Genomic DNA, 16454 nt, shown 5'->3' on the forward strand with positions numbered 1-16454 from the left:
GGCTATGGTTTTCCTGTGGTCATGTATGGATGTGAGAGTGGGACTGTGAAGAAGGCTGAGCACCAAAGAATGGATGCTTTTGAACTGTGGTGTTGGAGAAGACTCTTGAGAGTCCCTTGGACTGCAAGGAGATCCAACCAGTCCATTCTGAAGGAGGTCAGCCCTGGGATTTCTTTGGAAGGCATGATGCTAAAGCTGAAACTCCAGTATTTTGGCCACCTCATGCGAAGAGTTGACTCATTGGAAAAGACTCTGACGCTGGGAGGAATTGGGGGCAGGAGGAGAAGGGGACGACAGAGGATGAGATGGCTGGATGGCATCACTGACTCGATGGACGTGAGTCTGAGTGAATTCCGGGAGTTGGTGATGGACAGGGAGGCCTGGTGTGCTGTGATTCATGGGGTCACAAAGAGTCGGACACGACTTAGCCACTGAACTGAACTGAAAGCAATTTCTGCTTAATTTCTTCTTTAGCCACTGAGTTTAGTAATCCATACTAGCTCTTCCAAGAACAGTTCCACTTGTAGCCATCCTGGATGAATCACAAGTTGGAATCAAGACTACCAAAAAGAAGTAACAATAACCTCAGATATGCAGATGACACCACCCTTATGGCAGAAATTGAAGAAGAACTAAAGCGTGTCTTGATGAAAGTTAAAGAGGAGTGAAATAAGCTGGGTTAGAACTCAACATTCAAAAATCTAAGATCATGGCATCGGTCCCATCACTTCACGGCAAATAGATGAAGAAACAAAGGAAACATTGACAGACTTTATTTTCTTGGGCTCCAAAATCACTGCAGATGGTGACTTCAGCCATGAAATTAAAAGATGCTTGCTACTTGGAAGAAAAGCTATGACAAACCTAAACAGCATATTAGAAAGCAGAGACATTACTTTGTTAACAAAGGTCCATCTAGTCAAAGCTATGGTTTTTCCAGTAGTCATGTATGGATATGAGAGCTGGAACACAGAGTTAGCTGAGCACCAAAGATATGATGCTTTTGAACTGTGGTGTTGGAGAAGACTCTTGAGAGTCCCTTGTACAGTGAGGAGATCAAAGCAGTCAATCCCTTTGGACTCAGAGGGAGAGGGAGAGGGTGGGATGATTTGGGAGAATGACATTCTAACATGTATACGATCATGTAAGAATTGAATCGCCAGTCTATGTCTGACGCAGGATGCAGCATGCTTGGGGCTGGTGCATGGGGATGACCCAGAGAGATGCTATGGGGAGGGAGGTGGGAGGGGGTTCATGTTTGGGAACGCATGTAAGAATTAAAGATATTAAAATTTAAAAAATAAAAAACTAAAAAAAAATAATAATAAAAAAAAATAAAGGAAATCAGTCCTGAATATTCTTTGAAAGGACTGATGCAGTGCTCTGGTACTCTGGCTACCTGATGTGAAGAACTGACTCATTGGAAAAGACCCTGATGCTGGGAAAGATTGAAGGCAGAAGAAGGAGACAATAGAGGATGAGATGTTTGGATGGCATCACTGACGCGATGGACATGAGTTTGTGCAAGCTCCAGGAGCTGGTGATGGACAGGGAAGCCTGCTGTGCTGCAGTCCACAGGGTTGCAACAATCAGACACGAATAAGCATCTGACCTGAACTGAACTGCCATCCTGGTTCTTTCCTTGCCATCCTCTCCACACAGGCAGATCACTACTTAGCCAAACCCTTAAGGGGACCAGTTTAAAGATTCCTAGAGCCCTCTCTCTGTACAGCTACTTCCTGTTACTGTTCGCTTTAAAATTAGCTGCCTTGACCTCTCCAAATTCCAAACCCTGCCTGCTTACCTCGGTGTGAATACTGGCTCCTCCCTGTTTGCCTCTAGGAGGTTGAGGCGAGAGTCAAATCACATCCTTTGTCCTCCTACTGCTAAAGATTACAGTTGTCCACTAGGTAAGAAAACATTTCATATATTTTGCATGGTTTTCTAATGTTTACAGTAAGAGGTTAATACCCATAGCAGTTAATCCCTCACAGTCAAGAAAAAAAGTCCTCCAAAGGCTAAATGAGGTATTTTTGTGAGACTCTTAGAGACTATGCATCAGTTTGTAAATATTATTACAAGAAAACACACCCAGATATAGAGAAATACACACCTTATGCTCCAGATTTTTTTTTTTCCTTATTCTCCCACAACGACTAGTACATGAAGGAGAACATCATAATTCAGAAGCTGAAATATTTCGGGAAGGTTAATTTTCCCCCAATCAAAATTCCCAAAAGACTCTGAGCATGAGTTTGCTTTAAAAATGTGTTCCTTTTTACAAAGCACTGACCCTATGCACATGCAAATAACGCTTGAAAAGAACAGCACTTCACATTCTCCTCAACTAATGAGACTGCAGTTAGAACCACTCATCTGTGGATACAGAGAATCATCGCTGCACAGAGGGTCAGGGTGTCTGGATGGCGGGCGAAAAGGAATGAAGCTGAAGGAAAAAGTACATTGCTAATGGGAAAGAGGAGGGCAGAATTATCAACTTCATAGCGTTGCCCAGGGCAGGCCCTGAGGGAAGGGATTAGGCTGCCAGCTATATTTCCCTTGGGTGCTATCTGTAATTACTATCACAGCTCATTGATTTTCAATTCTTTCTATTAATACATTTATTGGCCATTCTGACATTATTAAAAATCAGTCCAACTCTGCTTCTATAGTGGAAGAGAGCTCGTCCCTACAATGTGAGTTTTGGAAGTATAGATACTTTTTTCCTGCCTTTTTTTTTTTTAATGGTCTTGTCATATTAGCAATAACACAGCTTCTGCCTATGTTTTTCTTTGAAGCCAGGTAGTGACATGCAAAGATTTGACTAGAGATCAAAAGATCTCAAGTAGTGGGTCATCAGAGAATATTAAATGATAAGCAAATTCATATGCCTAAGATAATTCTACCAATTTACTAGCTATGCTGGCGCCTGTTCCCACAGTAGGGGAGGTAATAATGAGGTGCTGTTGAAGGGCAATGCAAGTGGCATTTTTATAATGCTTTCTCATCTCTTCTGATGAAGTCATTAAAGTAACACTGTCTTACTAAGCCTTGACACACAAATGTATATTAAATCTTTTATGTTAAATTAAACATAGTGGTTTACTGAGGAAAAAGAAGCTAGATGTGTTGTTGAGTGTGTTTTCTTTTCCTCTAAAGCCACTCAATTCTAATGTAACTACCAATCTCTAATCTAGGTTCCAACTACAATGAGGGTTCCTTGGACTGCAGGGAGATCAAAGCAGTCAATCCTAAAGGAAATCAACCCTGAATATTCATTGGAAGGACTGATGTTGAAGCTCCAATACTTTGGTCACCTTATGCAAAGAGCTGATTCATCAGAAAAGACCCTGATGCTGGGAAGGATTGAGGGCAGGAGGAGAAGGGGCCAACAAGAGGATGAGATGGCTGGATGGCATCTTTGATGCCATCAATGGACATGAGTTTGAGCAAACTCCGGGACATACTGAAGGATAGGGAAGCTGGCATGCTGCAGTCCATGGGATCACAAAGAGTTGGCCACGACTTAGCAACTAAACAGCAACAACAACACTCGCACCTGTTTTCATCTGTTTATTAAACCTAAGGGCTGGGGGCTTTTCCAGAAAGGCACCTGTCTCCAAATCCTCTCAATTCTAAAGTGTGACACTGGCTCCCACTTACACCAAACAGCATCTGCATTGATCACTCTTGGCTGAGCCCTGCCAATCAACTCCTTGTGCTGGGAAGGTGAAGAATAACAAGAAACATAAAGTATGAGCTCTGCTCTTAGGGAAGCGGCAACACAGTCAGCTTAATGGCACTAGTCGGTCCTCTGTGACACAGAAATACCTTCAACCCCTTGTTATGGACGTCCTGAAGAAGGGTTTACGAAAGCTACTCCAGAGAAAAGACCATTATTCTCTTTTGTCCTAACTCTAAAATTAGGGCACTCAGGGATCTCTGGTCCAACCAGGGCTGATGTTCTCTGGTAGGAAACCATGGAGGATACAATGGAATGTATCTCTCCTCTGCTGCCATACCTGTCCCCCCCAGCTCCTGGGCTGTGGTATGTATAAAACAGATATGAAAGCCTACTGTTAGCACAGGGAACTCGGTGCTCTACGGTGACCTAAATGGGAAGGAAATCCAAAAAAGAGGGGATATATATGTGTATGTATAGCTGAATCACTTTGCTGTAGAGTAGAAATGAACACAGCACTGTAAAGCGAATATATTCCTTTTTTTTTTTTTTTTTTCCGAAGGGGCAGAACATCCAATCTCCTCCTCTCTCTCAGCCACACTCATACCACTACCCTCTGCCTACCAGCCCACTGGTCAGAACTGCACCTGCCTGGACAAGAGGAGAGAGAGGAGGAGAAACCAAGGGCTCCAACATGCTTGTGACTGGAACAGGGACTCTGCTCCACCCCGGTGGAAGACTCCTCAGGTCTTAGAACAAGAAGAATGAAGGTGACTGAATGACAAGTGATTCCTGCCTGTCCCCCTCTGATGCCTATGCACCTACTATGTATCTGTCATATTTTCATTGAGAGCTTTTTTAAAAATTATACTTTAAAGAATTTCAAACCTATATACAATCAGGAAGAAGAGTTAAACAAGGGCCCTCGTACCCACTGCCCAGCTTCACTAATGATGAAATCATGACCACTCTTATTACATCTGTCTCCACTCATCCACCCTCATCCACCCTCATCCACCCTCCCATTTTGTTTTGCTGCAGCAATTCCCAGCTGTTGAATCATTTCATCTGTAAAAACATCAACAACTATCTTTAAAGTATGCAAACCCAAGAGTTCCTTTTTTAAAAATTATGGTCAAATACCATTATCACACCAAATGGTGATATCATTTTTGTCTTAAAACAATAATTGATTTCTGCATTCATTCTGTATTTCTACAAGATAAAATCTGATCAGAATTTGAAACATTTTTCCAAACATGCTTGAATAGAAATTAAAATAAAGAACGCTTCTGATTTGAGATTTACCTTAAAGCCTCTCTTAGGATTATAAACTAAGGCAGATGTTGAAATCTGTGCTCAATAACGATGAGAACTGCAGAAATGGAAAGTAAAGCAATGGGGCCCTTTCTAATTCTGTTTTTCCTCAAAAGGAGAACATTCCGTGAGCAGCCACCGCATGTGGGCAGGCTCCTTCCTGTGGGGCTAGATGGTCTGCTTCACTTCCCAGGTCAGGGGGACTGGGTGGACAGAGACCGGAGACCAAAAGGGCCCCAGAGCAGGCCCCTGGCTAGGGAAGCATCTGAACTCAAGCCTGTCTCACCGTAAAGTCACCACATTTCTGCTTTCATATATAGGCATTTTCATCTCAGTATCACTTTTAGACTCATAATTAAAAATGCTTTCTCTCATTCCTGCCTGCAATGCAGGAGACCGGGGTTCAATCCCTGGGTAAGGAAAATCCTCTGGAGAAGGAAATGGCAACCCACACCAGTATTCTTGCCCAGAGAATGCCTAGGACAGAGGAGCCTGGCGGACTACAGTCCATGGGGTCGCAAAGAGTTGGACACCACTGAGCAACTAAAGTTTCCCTTTCTTTCACTCCATGAAAGAAACTAGAATTAAAGACGGTCAGGCTGAATTTGGAAGGCCTCATCTCAACACCCCCACCGCACAGATGAAGACACAGAGGCCTGGAGGTGAGCAGTTCCTTGCCAATGCCATTCCAGCTGGGGAGCTGCAGGGCCACGAATAAACTCACATTTTACGTCTTTTAGGCGGTGCCTGTTCTCTGCACACAGCCTTATCTATGGGTGTAATAGTTCCAGAATTCCTCCTCCTGCTTTAGTCCTGGGCTCAGTAACACATTAGAATATTCAAAGGCTGACAGCATTTGGGAAGCTCTTGTCCCAGGAGAACACAAGCACCGAAGGTCACAGACAAAGTCACCCCACACTCCACGCTGGGCCCCTGGAGTGTATCACAGGAGCACATGACCTTGCCATGGACCACACAGCAGCATGTGCTGTACTACCAAAGAGCCTGGAGAAAACTAAAGTCCCATTTCAGGAGACTGGAATAATGAGCAACCTCAACACAACTAACCACTTTCCTGGTGGTTCAGATGGTAAAGAATCTGTCTGCAATGCAGGAGATTCGGGTTCAACCCCTGGGTAGGGAAGATCTCCTGGAGAAGGGCCTGGCTACCCACTCCAGTATTCTTGCCTGGAGAACCCCCATGGACAGAGGAGCCTGGCGGGCTAAAGACCAGAGGGTCGCAAAGAGTCAGACATGACTGAGCAACTAACACTTTCACTTTCAAGAGTGTTCCAAACAGAAGGGAGACACGCAGAAGTGGTTTCAATGAGCCACCCTCATCTATCCAGTTAACATGGCTGCATGATGGAGGCTGTCACCAATGGCAATCTCTTATTTTCAGTGCTTATCTTTACGTTCACAACAACCTTACGAGGTAGACGGAGCAGGTTTATAGCTAGCTGTTGACTGATTTCATATTTTGCATTATGCCAGTTAAAATGCCTGGACGAGCTGCACAGAACATGTATTTACCAAGTGCCAGGAACTACAAGAAAAAGGCAGAAAGTAGTTCTTGCTCTTTAAGGACTTCCAATCTAATTGAAGAGATGGGACCACATACACACATCATAAAACTATTAAGGAGATGAGGCAAGGCAGCCAGAAGTTTTCCGAGAGTAAAGTGAGTGGCCAGCCTTGGCCTGTTCCACAGTCTTTCTTTAAGCTCTAAAATGAGCTCATCCGGCCCTGAATTCCTTGGAGGGGTGGGGGCACATGCAGAGACCAGCTGACAGCTGGGGACCGAAGGGACTATTTATAGCAAGAAAGAGAGAAGGAACAGATGCCTTCATAGCGCCCTGAGACAGGGGGCCCGTGCACAGGAGCAGATCTTACAGTGCTGCCTACAGCCTGAAAGCCAGGTTCACTTTCGTTGTCCTAAACACTGATGGAGAAGTCTTAAAACTAGGTTTCCTGAGTGATTACAGAAACCCACCAACACACCAGCTTCACCCTTTCCATTCACTGCTCTGATGCATAGGCACATTTCTATAATTTTGTTCACTGTAACATCTCATTTTCAAAAGCCCATAATCATACATGTGATTTTAATTTCACTAATATAGTTACATTTTCATATGAAGAATCAAACTTCAACCAGACTTTAATACTCAATAAGGAAAGAGTTCTGTAACACGGAGATCATGTTTAGAATTTAGCACTTCTTACCTTAAAATAGTTCTGAGATTCTGAAATTCCACATTATTATCACCCATCCCATCATCCTCAATGAGATACTTCAGTAAAGGAACCAAAATTAAAGTTCACTAAAATTGCTGATTTGGTCTCTTTAAAGAAGAGCTGACTTAAAAGCATTATAAATGACTAAATACAATTATATTCTGTAAATAATCAATCATAATACAATTCATTAAATAGCACGGTGTGCTTCTCTTAAAGTTTTACTGTTAAAGAGAATGCAGTTATATCTGCCATGTATGTAAGAAAAGTATATACATTGCTAAGAAAAAGAATAAATTCAGCTTCTATGCCCCTCCAACACACAAAATCTAAATTAGGGATAAAATGTCAACATCAGTTCCATTCACAAGGAGGAAAACTGATTTTAATGAATTAAGTAAAACCTAGAACTTACAACTTTTCCTGTCCCTATTTGAGGACCAAAAAAATACTTTCTATAAATAATGTGACACGAGTTTCTCATGCACACTGTACAACCCCTGGGAATATTGGCTTTTGTTTTTTATGTACCTAAACCTTTCGTGCAAGCCTTTTTTGGAGAGAAGTACCTAGATGTTCTTAAAGATTTCCAAGACCATGACAATAGTGCATATCCTGGCTTTGACTAGTAGCCCTGGTAATACATTCTAAGTGGTTTTCTGTACATACAGTATATTTTGGGGTTTTCTGCCTTCCTTCAACATGTATGACTTGAACAGATTTGCTGCTATTCAAGTTGAGGAACATATTGTGAAATAGAAGCAATGTTGTGAAATATACTATTTTCACTTTCCCATCATGCTGACTTCTCCAAATGAGATGTTATGGTTTGTATGTTTTCTTAAACATAGGGCGTGTAGAAATATATTTTATTAAACTGATGCTAATGCATTTAAATTAAGAAAACAGAAATGTGAAAAGATAAAACACATTCTATTGTGGTTAAGCTACACAATAAAGGTAAAAAACTGTTTGGAGGATTTAACTTGCTGAGTGTCAGGCTAGAAAATCCAGGTGAACACATGACTTTTCCTGAAGGTTTGTTTAAAATCAGAAAACAAGTATTAATAACTGACATATAGTCTTTTCTTCCACCATGGCCGCTGCTTGAATCTCTGGGCATCAGTCATTACATCACATAGAGAGCTGTGGGGTTGTACTTCCGGTTGACATACTCCACAATGCTCATTTCAGAGCTCCCCAGTCTACACTGAACATAAAGATGAAATGAAACCCTCTACATGATGGGAGTCTGTTTCAGACACTGGCTTATACAGAAGAGAACACGTTATGAAATGCCACACAGCCTGGCGCACAGTGCTCAAGAATGGGACGTTACTGGAGGACCTCTAAATGCAACCATCAAGATCCTTGCCCTTGACTGTCCTCATTATGAAATCCTTTTGCTACATCAATATCCTAACCTTCTGAACAGGGTCCCAGAAGAGCTCATGCGCACTGATTTTTTTTTTTAGCCTGTGAGATTTTACTCGCACTTAAAATATCTTTTGATTGTTCAATTATAAAACGTTGCTAAGGTTTTGCTTTGATCTTGATTTGAATAAAGGATACATAAACAATATTAAGACTAAATATTTAACTGATGCCCTTTTTTTTGGTCATGAGTGTAATGCTGGCTTAATAAGATAGGTAGACGGTGCTTTATCCCTTAAACATAAAAGGTGGTCAGCCACACATTACCCTGAGGATGGTTTTTACAAGCGAACCTATTAATATAAATGTTAACGATTATAAAATCACCCACATCCTTATAAAAAAAAAAAAGCCAGCTCTGCTCTTTAGTCTTTATATACTCAGTAGCCATAAACTGTCATTTGGCTATGTTATTGTTCAACAAGCTTTCTTTTGCTTTTATGTGCTTTTCAAACTCACTGACCTAAATTTCATCAACTCGAAGAAAGGGTAAACACAAGTGTCAAAAGAGAAGTCCATCCAACAAACAGTAAACCTTCCCCCAGCTGTACTCTGTAATTTCCTAACTTGGAAGAACCCATCTATATTGACTTTGAGGTTATAGTCGCATCTTATTTTTTTAACACTTCCCCTGTGCTCTGCATTGTTACAGCTTTCCAAAACATGCATCTATTTAAATAAAGCCATATGGTCACTATGACTTCCTAAATTTAGGAAGCTGTCTTTTGTAAGTTAGTAATGTTTTGAGGTTGCAAATGGGTAAGAATCACCCACCGTCTCAGAGGATTGTTACTCAAGAGATAAAAGCTGAAGCAAGGGAGAAATCAGAAGTGTTCTGCAAACCTCAGAACACTCTGGACATGAATGGCTGCCAGGGTCTGAGAGAAAAAGGGGTGGGGCATCTTCAGAAACTTTCGCTTACCCCTTGCTCAGATTCCAAAAGCTCTGTTTTGACTCTGACTGCCGGCATCCCATCAAGCATTAACATTCTGTTCTCCAAGGTGTTGATATTCTGAGAATAAAAAAAGGGAGAGAGGGAAATTCAGCTATAAAGCCTTCAATGGAGGACATCTGGTAGAATCTGCCATCATTGTAGCACATTTAGTACTGCTAACCTAACGTTTTAACAATATAGTATAATTAAGTGAGAATACCCGCACCACCAATTATCCCCCCATTCTGAACTTTCATTAGAAATAATGACCAAGAACTTGAATTAATCAGTCTGATTCTCTGACCTCTGGGTTGCAGGTCAGATGATAATAAACTGGAGTAAGGAAACCTTACATTAATTTATATGGGGCTGGAATAATTCATCAAGCTTTTGCAAATAGTGGAAGGAAATGCAAGGCAAGTTTCTTTATTCCTTTAGCTTTGGAGGTTGTATTGCATACAGAAATCCATAAAGAAGAAAACAGATCACAATAATTTATATACTCTCATATTCCTGTCAAAGTCTAAATAATTTTAAAAGCAAGAAACTATAACACTAGACAGTTAATTCTGGTATTGTGGCATATCTGACCCAATGAAAATTTCTACCTATCAACCTCAAACACCTTCTTCGAAAACAACTAATGTAAGTCTTGGATTAAGAATGAATTCTTAAGCTGAAATCATAATCAAAGAATAAACAACAATTTGTTTTTTGTTCTGGTATATGTTTGGCTCCATTTGCCACCTCTTGAAAGGAAAACCTTACTTCTATGTGGTTCAGGAGAATTTCCAACAACATTTATAAAAAGATTAAATCAAGGTTATCTTCAACTAATTTCCACAACTTTGGGGATTTTCTGAAGTCAAAAACCTAGGAAGGGAGTCATAAAGCCACACATCAGTGTTTGCTTCAGGCCAAAATCAGGCTCATGTTTTAAAACATGTTGAGAATGCCAACTTTACTCTCAAATACTGACTAAACCCAGAAATTAAAATCACTAAGTTTGACTGAATTTTTAGGATAGTTTCTTTGCTCGGTTATAGAATGTAACTATGACACTTAAGTGGTCTTACTAAAAGAAAAAAGACATTTTCTAAATGTTTGCCTACATGGTGACAAAGGTTAAAATCACTTCTAAACCATCAAGTTTTCCCCATTCATAGAGTTGCTTTTCTCCCCAGCAGACAGTTGAATAAAAACTCCCACTTCAACACATCATAAATTAAATGCTTTTATTACCAAATAATACCAACAGAGCGCAGCATGGTGAAGCTCTAATTATTTCTCCCATTTCTGGACTCTCTTTTTTGTTTAACAAAAATACTCTAAGAAATAAAATGTATGGAGCCACTCATGACAAATATTTGCTCAGAGAAACCAACAGCAAGAAAAAGCAAATTTACACTAAATCTAACTAATGAGCATTCAGAAATTCCATGTTACCTAGTTTGTTAAGGAATAAAAAGAAAATTACTGTCATGCTCCTCTCTTAGAAAAGTACAATATTATTAACACTGATAGGATACTTTTTTTAATGTTTGCTTTTGATTTGTCTGTATCTTGGAGGGATTTTCATACCCTCATGGCTTAGAATAGGAGGAAATCTGGTGTTAACTGGTGAGCTCAGTGCATTTGTTCCAAGCTTAAAATCCTTTCAGGGAGACTGATGGATTGCTTACACATCAGGCATGGATCTCAAATCCCAACGGGGCACTTGCATGCACGGTTGGAAGTGGCCAGCTGGGCTTGCCCCCTCTCAGCCTCAGGGAAGCCTAGGAAAGAGGTACCCAACCCTCAAATGCCCAGTCCTTCACAGCAGCCAGGAATTTGCCCTAACAAAGCCTCTGGGAGGCTATTTGGTTGGTAGACAATGAAGGATGAGTTGATATAGTTTCCTACCCCGGAGGAGGTCTTGCCCAGGTGGAAAGGGAAGAAGATGCCTTGCAAAGAGAGGGGAAAGACAAAGAACGATTCTGGAAAAGCAGGTTTAATGAACTGTTAGAATCTGATTAGAGGCTAATGTCCCTTTTAGTGCTTTATACCAATTTACAGCTGATATACTTCAGCTGTTTTCCTGGCTGGCTGTGATCAACTCTTTTTTTTTTTTTTTTTTTTTTTAAAGGCAAGCTAACCACAGCCTTTGAAGTTAAAAACAGATAAATCATAAAACGCTGACTGCGTTCATATTCCATTGAGTACATTTAAATATCACTGTATTTGCAATATCATTTGTGTTGCTGTTGTTGTACTCAAATAATTCTAGATGTGTTAAAGACACGATTACATGTCAATTTCATGTAAAAGTCAACAAAAATCCAATACGTTTTCCAAAAAAAATTTCTTTTTAAATAAAGTTTGCCCTGCAAATATTTCTCTTCCTCTGGTTTTTCCAGAATCAGCCAAAGCACAGCCATAATAAACATCATAAATAACACTATTCACAGCTAAGGAACCAATCTTTAAGAAACTCTTGCAACTAGTACAGATTCAATGCATACATATGCCTGAAAGTTATATTGTACACACATAAGGGATATTAATCTCTGCATTCATGATTCTAACCTTGTTTAGCATAAATACAAACACACATATTCGGTGCATCACACCATATTCCAGACCATCCAACAAGGTGTATGGTTTTTATAAAACGTGATAATTTTACAGCATTAAGAGTATAGTCCTTGGAACAAAACACAATAGATTTATCTCTCTAAGCTAAAATCAGATACATACAGTCTCAATTGACTGCAGACTTTAAATATGTAACAAACTGTAATAATTTGAAATTGCTGTCAAACATATCTTGCCATGATCTTGATCAAAATGCATTTACAGGAGAATCCAATTGCCCGATTGAGTCCCCAGAGGAAAATAAAATTACAGTCATCAATTTTAGTAACATGGTACTCTTTACGTTGTGACAAACTTTGTGATATTATACAACCCTATATAATTTATGTGCCTGTGCTTATATTCATGTACACATCTATATACCTATGCTACTTAATTCATCTGAGTAAACTGTATCAATTATAGCCAAATTTACCATCAGATTAGCTGGCTGTCGATCAGTTACATGTGCACTGGATCAGAATGGTACTCTAGACATTCGTACTGGCCAAATAAGATTTGGCGTTTAGCAGTCCAGCTGATACTAGTTCTCCCAGTCAAAGGAGGTATAAAACAGCTGTGCTCAATCCTGGCATCTCATAGTATTCTGAATGGAACAGTGAGGAAGGAAAAAAAAAAAATGATGCTCACTGATAATCTCCCATTAAAAAACAGAGAACAAGGATGATTTTCCAAGTCAACTACTACAATTTGGAGTGGTAGACTGGAATCCTCCAAATCCCAGAATGCAGGTCTCCTCCTCCCCCTCCTCCAGAATATGGGTTATCCAGTTTGCACAATTTAAGTAATAAAGAACAAGCTAGTCAACATTCAATCAATCTAATTTTTAAACCAGGTTTCCCTTCATAAGCCAAAAACCTCTACTGAGATTAGTTGTGATTTCTCAAGATGCAGGACATATTCATTTAAACATCATGAATCTTCAATGTTTGGCTACAGGTAATGAGACACAAGGAGTCAGACAGGACTGAGCGACTGAACTGCACTGAACTGAATGAGAAGTATGAATTGCCCCCTCCCATGCCCAAGTTACATTCAGTAATGATCAAAGGGACATAGTAGCAATTCAGGATGCATGCACCAAATTGGTTGAGGTACGTTCAGAAAAGACTCTGAGGAGTTTATAATGAGAACATGCGTGTGTGTGTGCTAAGTCGCTTCAGTTGTATATGACTCTTTGAGACCCTGTAGACCGTAGCCGGCCAAGCTCTTCTGTCCATGCAATTCTCAGGTAAGAACACTGCACTGGGCTGCCATGCTCTCCTCCAGCAGATCTTTGCGACTAAGGGATAGAATCCGTGACTCCTAGGTCTCCTGCATTGACAGGCAGGTTCTCTACCACTAGTGCCACCTTGGAAGCCCTATTGCAAACACACGAACTGGTGAAAAGCATCACCCTTTTTTGGGCTTCCCAGGTGCCTCAGAGAGTAAAAAATCTGCCTGCAATGCAGGAAACCTGGGTTCAATCCCTGGGTTGGAAAGATCCCCTAGAGAAGGGAACAGCTACCCACTCCAGTATTCTGGCCTGGAGAATTCCATGGGAAAAGGAGCCTTGGGGCTACAGCCTTAGGGGTTGCAAAGAGCGGAACATGACTGTGTGACTTTCAGTTTCACTTTTTATAGGAAAAGTAAAAGTATCAGATTATAAGGAAATTCAGTTCAATTCAGTTGCTCAGTCGTGTCCGACTCTTTGCGACCCCAGGAATCGCAGCACGCCAAGCCTCCCTGTCCATCACTAACTCCTGGAGTTCACTCAGACTCACGTCCATCGAGTCCGTGATGCCATCCAGCCATCTCATCCTCGGTTGTCCCCTTCTTCTCCTGCCCCCAATCCCTCCCAGCATCAGGGTCTTTTCCAATGAGTCAACTCTTCGCATGAGGTGGCCAAAGTACTGGAGTTTCAGCTTTAGCATCATTCCCTCCAAAGAAATCCCAGGGCTGATCTCCTTCAGAATGGACTGGTTGGATCTCCCTGCAGTCCAAGGGACTCTCAAGAGTCTTCTCCAACACCACAGTTCAAAAGCATCCATTCTTTGGTGCTCAGCCTTCTTCACAGTCCCACTCTCACATCCATACAGGACCACAGGAAAAACCATAGCCTTGACTAGACGGACCTTAGTCAGCAAAGTAATGTCTCTGCTTTTGAATATGCTATCTAGGTTGGTCCTAACTTTTCTTCCAAGGAGTAAGCATCTTTTAATTTCATGGCTGCAGTCTCCATCTGCAGTGATTTTGGAGCCCCCAAAAATAAAGTCTGACACTGTTTCCACTGTTTCCCCATCTATTTCACATGAAGTGATGGGACCAGAGGCCATGATCTTCGTTTTCTGAATGTGGCGCTTTAGGCCAACTTTTTCACTCTCCTCTTTCACTTTCATCAAGAGGCTTTTGAGTTCCTCTTCACTTTCTGCCATAAGGGTGGTGTCATCTGCATTTCTGAGGTTATTGATATTTCTCCCAACAATCTTGATTCCAGCTTGTGCTTCTTCCAGTCCAGCGTTTCTCATGATGTACTCTGCATAGAAGTTAAATAAGCAGGGTGACAATATACAGCCTTGACGTACTCCTTTTCCTATTTGGAACCAGTCTGTTGTTCCATGTCCAGTTCTAACTGTTGTTTCCCGACCTGCATACAGGTTTCTCAAGAGGCAGGTCAGGTGGTCTGGTATTCCCATCTCTTTCAGAATTTTCCACAGTTTGTTGTGATCCACACAGTCAAAGGCTTTGGCATAGTCAATAAAGCAGAAGTACATGTTTTTCTGGAACTCTCTCGCTTTCTCCATGATCCAGCGGATGATGGCAATTTGATCTCTGGTTCCTCTGCCTTTTCTAAAACCAGCTTGAACATCAGGAAGTTCACGGGTCACGTATTGCTGAAGCCTGGCTTGGAGAATTTTGAGCATTACTTTACTAGCATGTGAGATGAGTGCAACTGTGCAGTAGTTTCAGCATTCTTTGGAATTGCCTTTTGAGATTAGAATGAAAACCTTTTTCCAGTCCTGTGGCCACTGCTGAGTTTTCCAAATTTGCTGGCATTAGGCTTTACTAAAAAACCACTTCATAAAAAAGTCAATCGCCACCCTTTCTGACTCAATTCTAACATAACAACAAAATCAACAACAGTAACAACTTTTTTCAAGCATTTATGCCATTCAACCAATAGGTCATTCAAGTGTTTTATCCAACTCCCAAATTTTGGCTGAAATGCAAGAGAATGAGTGAATTTTGCTCGTTGTAAGGATCATCTCAGAGATTAGAATTCAAGGCTTCCATTATCTGCTGTTATGCAACAAAAGGTAGCATAAAACAACTATAATTTTACTATCATTAATATCTTGGTAACACACACAATGGGCTTTCCCGGTGGCTCAGCCATGAAGAATCTGCCTGCTGAGACTCAGGGACACAGGTTCAATCCCTGGTTGGGATGATCCCCTGGAGGAGGGCATGGCAGCACAATCCAGAAATCATGCCTGGAGAATCCCATGGACAGAAGAGCCTGTTGGGCTACAGTCCATGGGGTCAAAAAGAGACACAACTAACCAACTAAACAACAACAAACAAACAAATAATAACACCTACTATTTGCATATCTGCTGTGGACTAGACACTGTGTAAGAGATTCGTACTCATTTAGTCCTTATATAGCCTCTGCCTACAATGCGGGAGACCTGGGTTTGATACCTGGGTTGGGAAGATCTTCTGGAGAAGACAATGGCAACCCACTCCAGTACTCTTGTCTGGAAAATCCCATGGACGGTCAAGCCTGGTGAGCTATAGTCCGTGGGGTCGCAAAGAGTCAGATACGACTGAGCAACTTCACTTTCACTTTCAGTCCTTATAGTAAACCAAGCATTTGAGACACAATGAAGTTAAACTGTCCAAAGTCACACAACTAGTAATTGGTGCAGCTTGATTCCAAATCAAATGAGCCTGAGTCCTAGCTAAGCTCCCTCCCATCCACTACACCCCTCTCTCCCTCTCCTTCTTACTCCCTTTCTCTGTGCACATATGCTCACAGGCAACCCTCATCAACATGGGAAAAGACACGAGCACCTTACTGAAGGCCCCAAGAGACGAACTCTAGAATCTCCATCAATGGTTCCTCTCAGGGCTGAGCTGATTCAGTCTTTGAACAAATGGGACGTGCAACTTCCAATCACCAGCGAAGTATCAACATTTTGGGGAAGAAGAAGAAGAATTCAAACAAATCAC

The 16454-nt window shown here is 41.2% G+C and overlaps 1 protein-coding gene across 9 annotated transcripts in view; it reads right to left on the bottom strand.

The window, feature by feature from the left end:
• KLF12 (KLF transcription factor 12) overlaps nt 1-16454 on the bottom strand; it is a 521468-nt gene that overhangs the window by 266353 nt on the left and 238661 nt on the right. For all 9 annotated transcript variants that reach the window (XM_042254943.1, XM_042254945.1, XM_060394527.1 and 6 more), the window contains one exon: nt 9594-9683. In XM_042254943.1, the coding sequence (XP_042110877.1) occupies nt 9594-9683 (90 nt within the window). The remainder of the gene's footprint in view (nt 1-9593; nt 9684-16454) is intronic.

The sequence above is a fragment of the Ovis aries genome, chromosome 10, assembly GCF_016772045.2.
Source record: "Ovis aries strain OAR_USU_Benz2616 breed Rambouillet chromosome 10, ARS-UI_Ramb_v3.0, whole genome shotgun sequence".
NCBI lineage: Eukaryota > Metazoa > Chordata > Mammalia > Artiodactyla > Bovidae > Ovis > Ovis aries.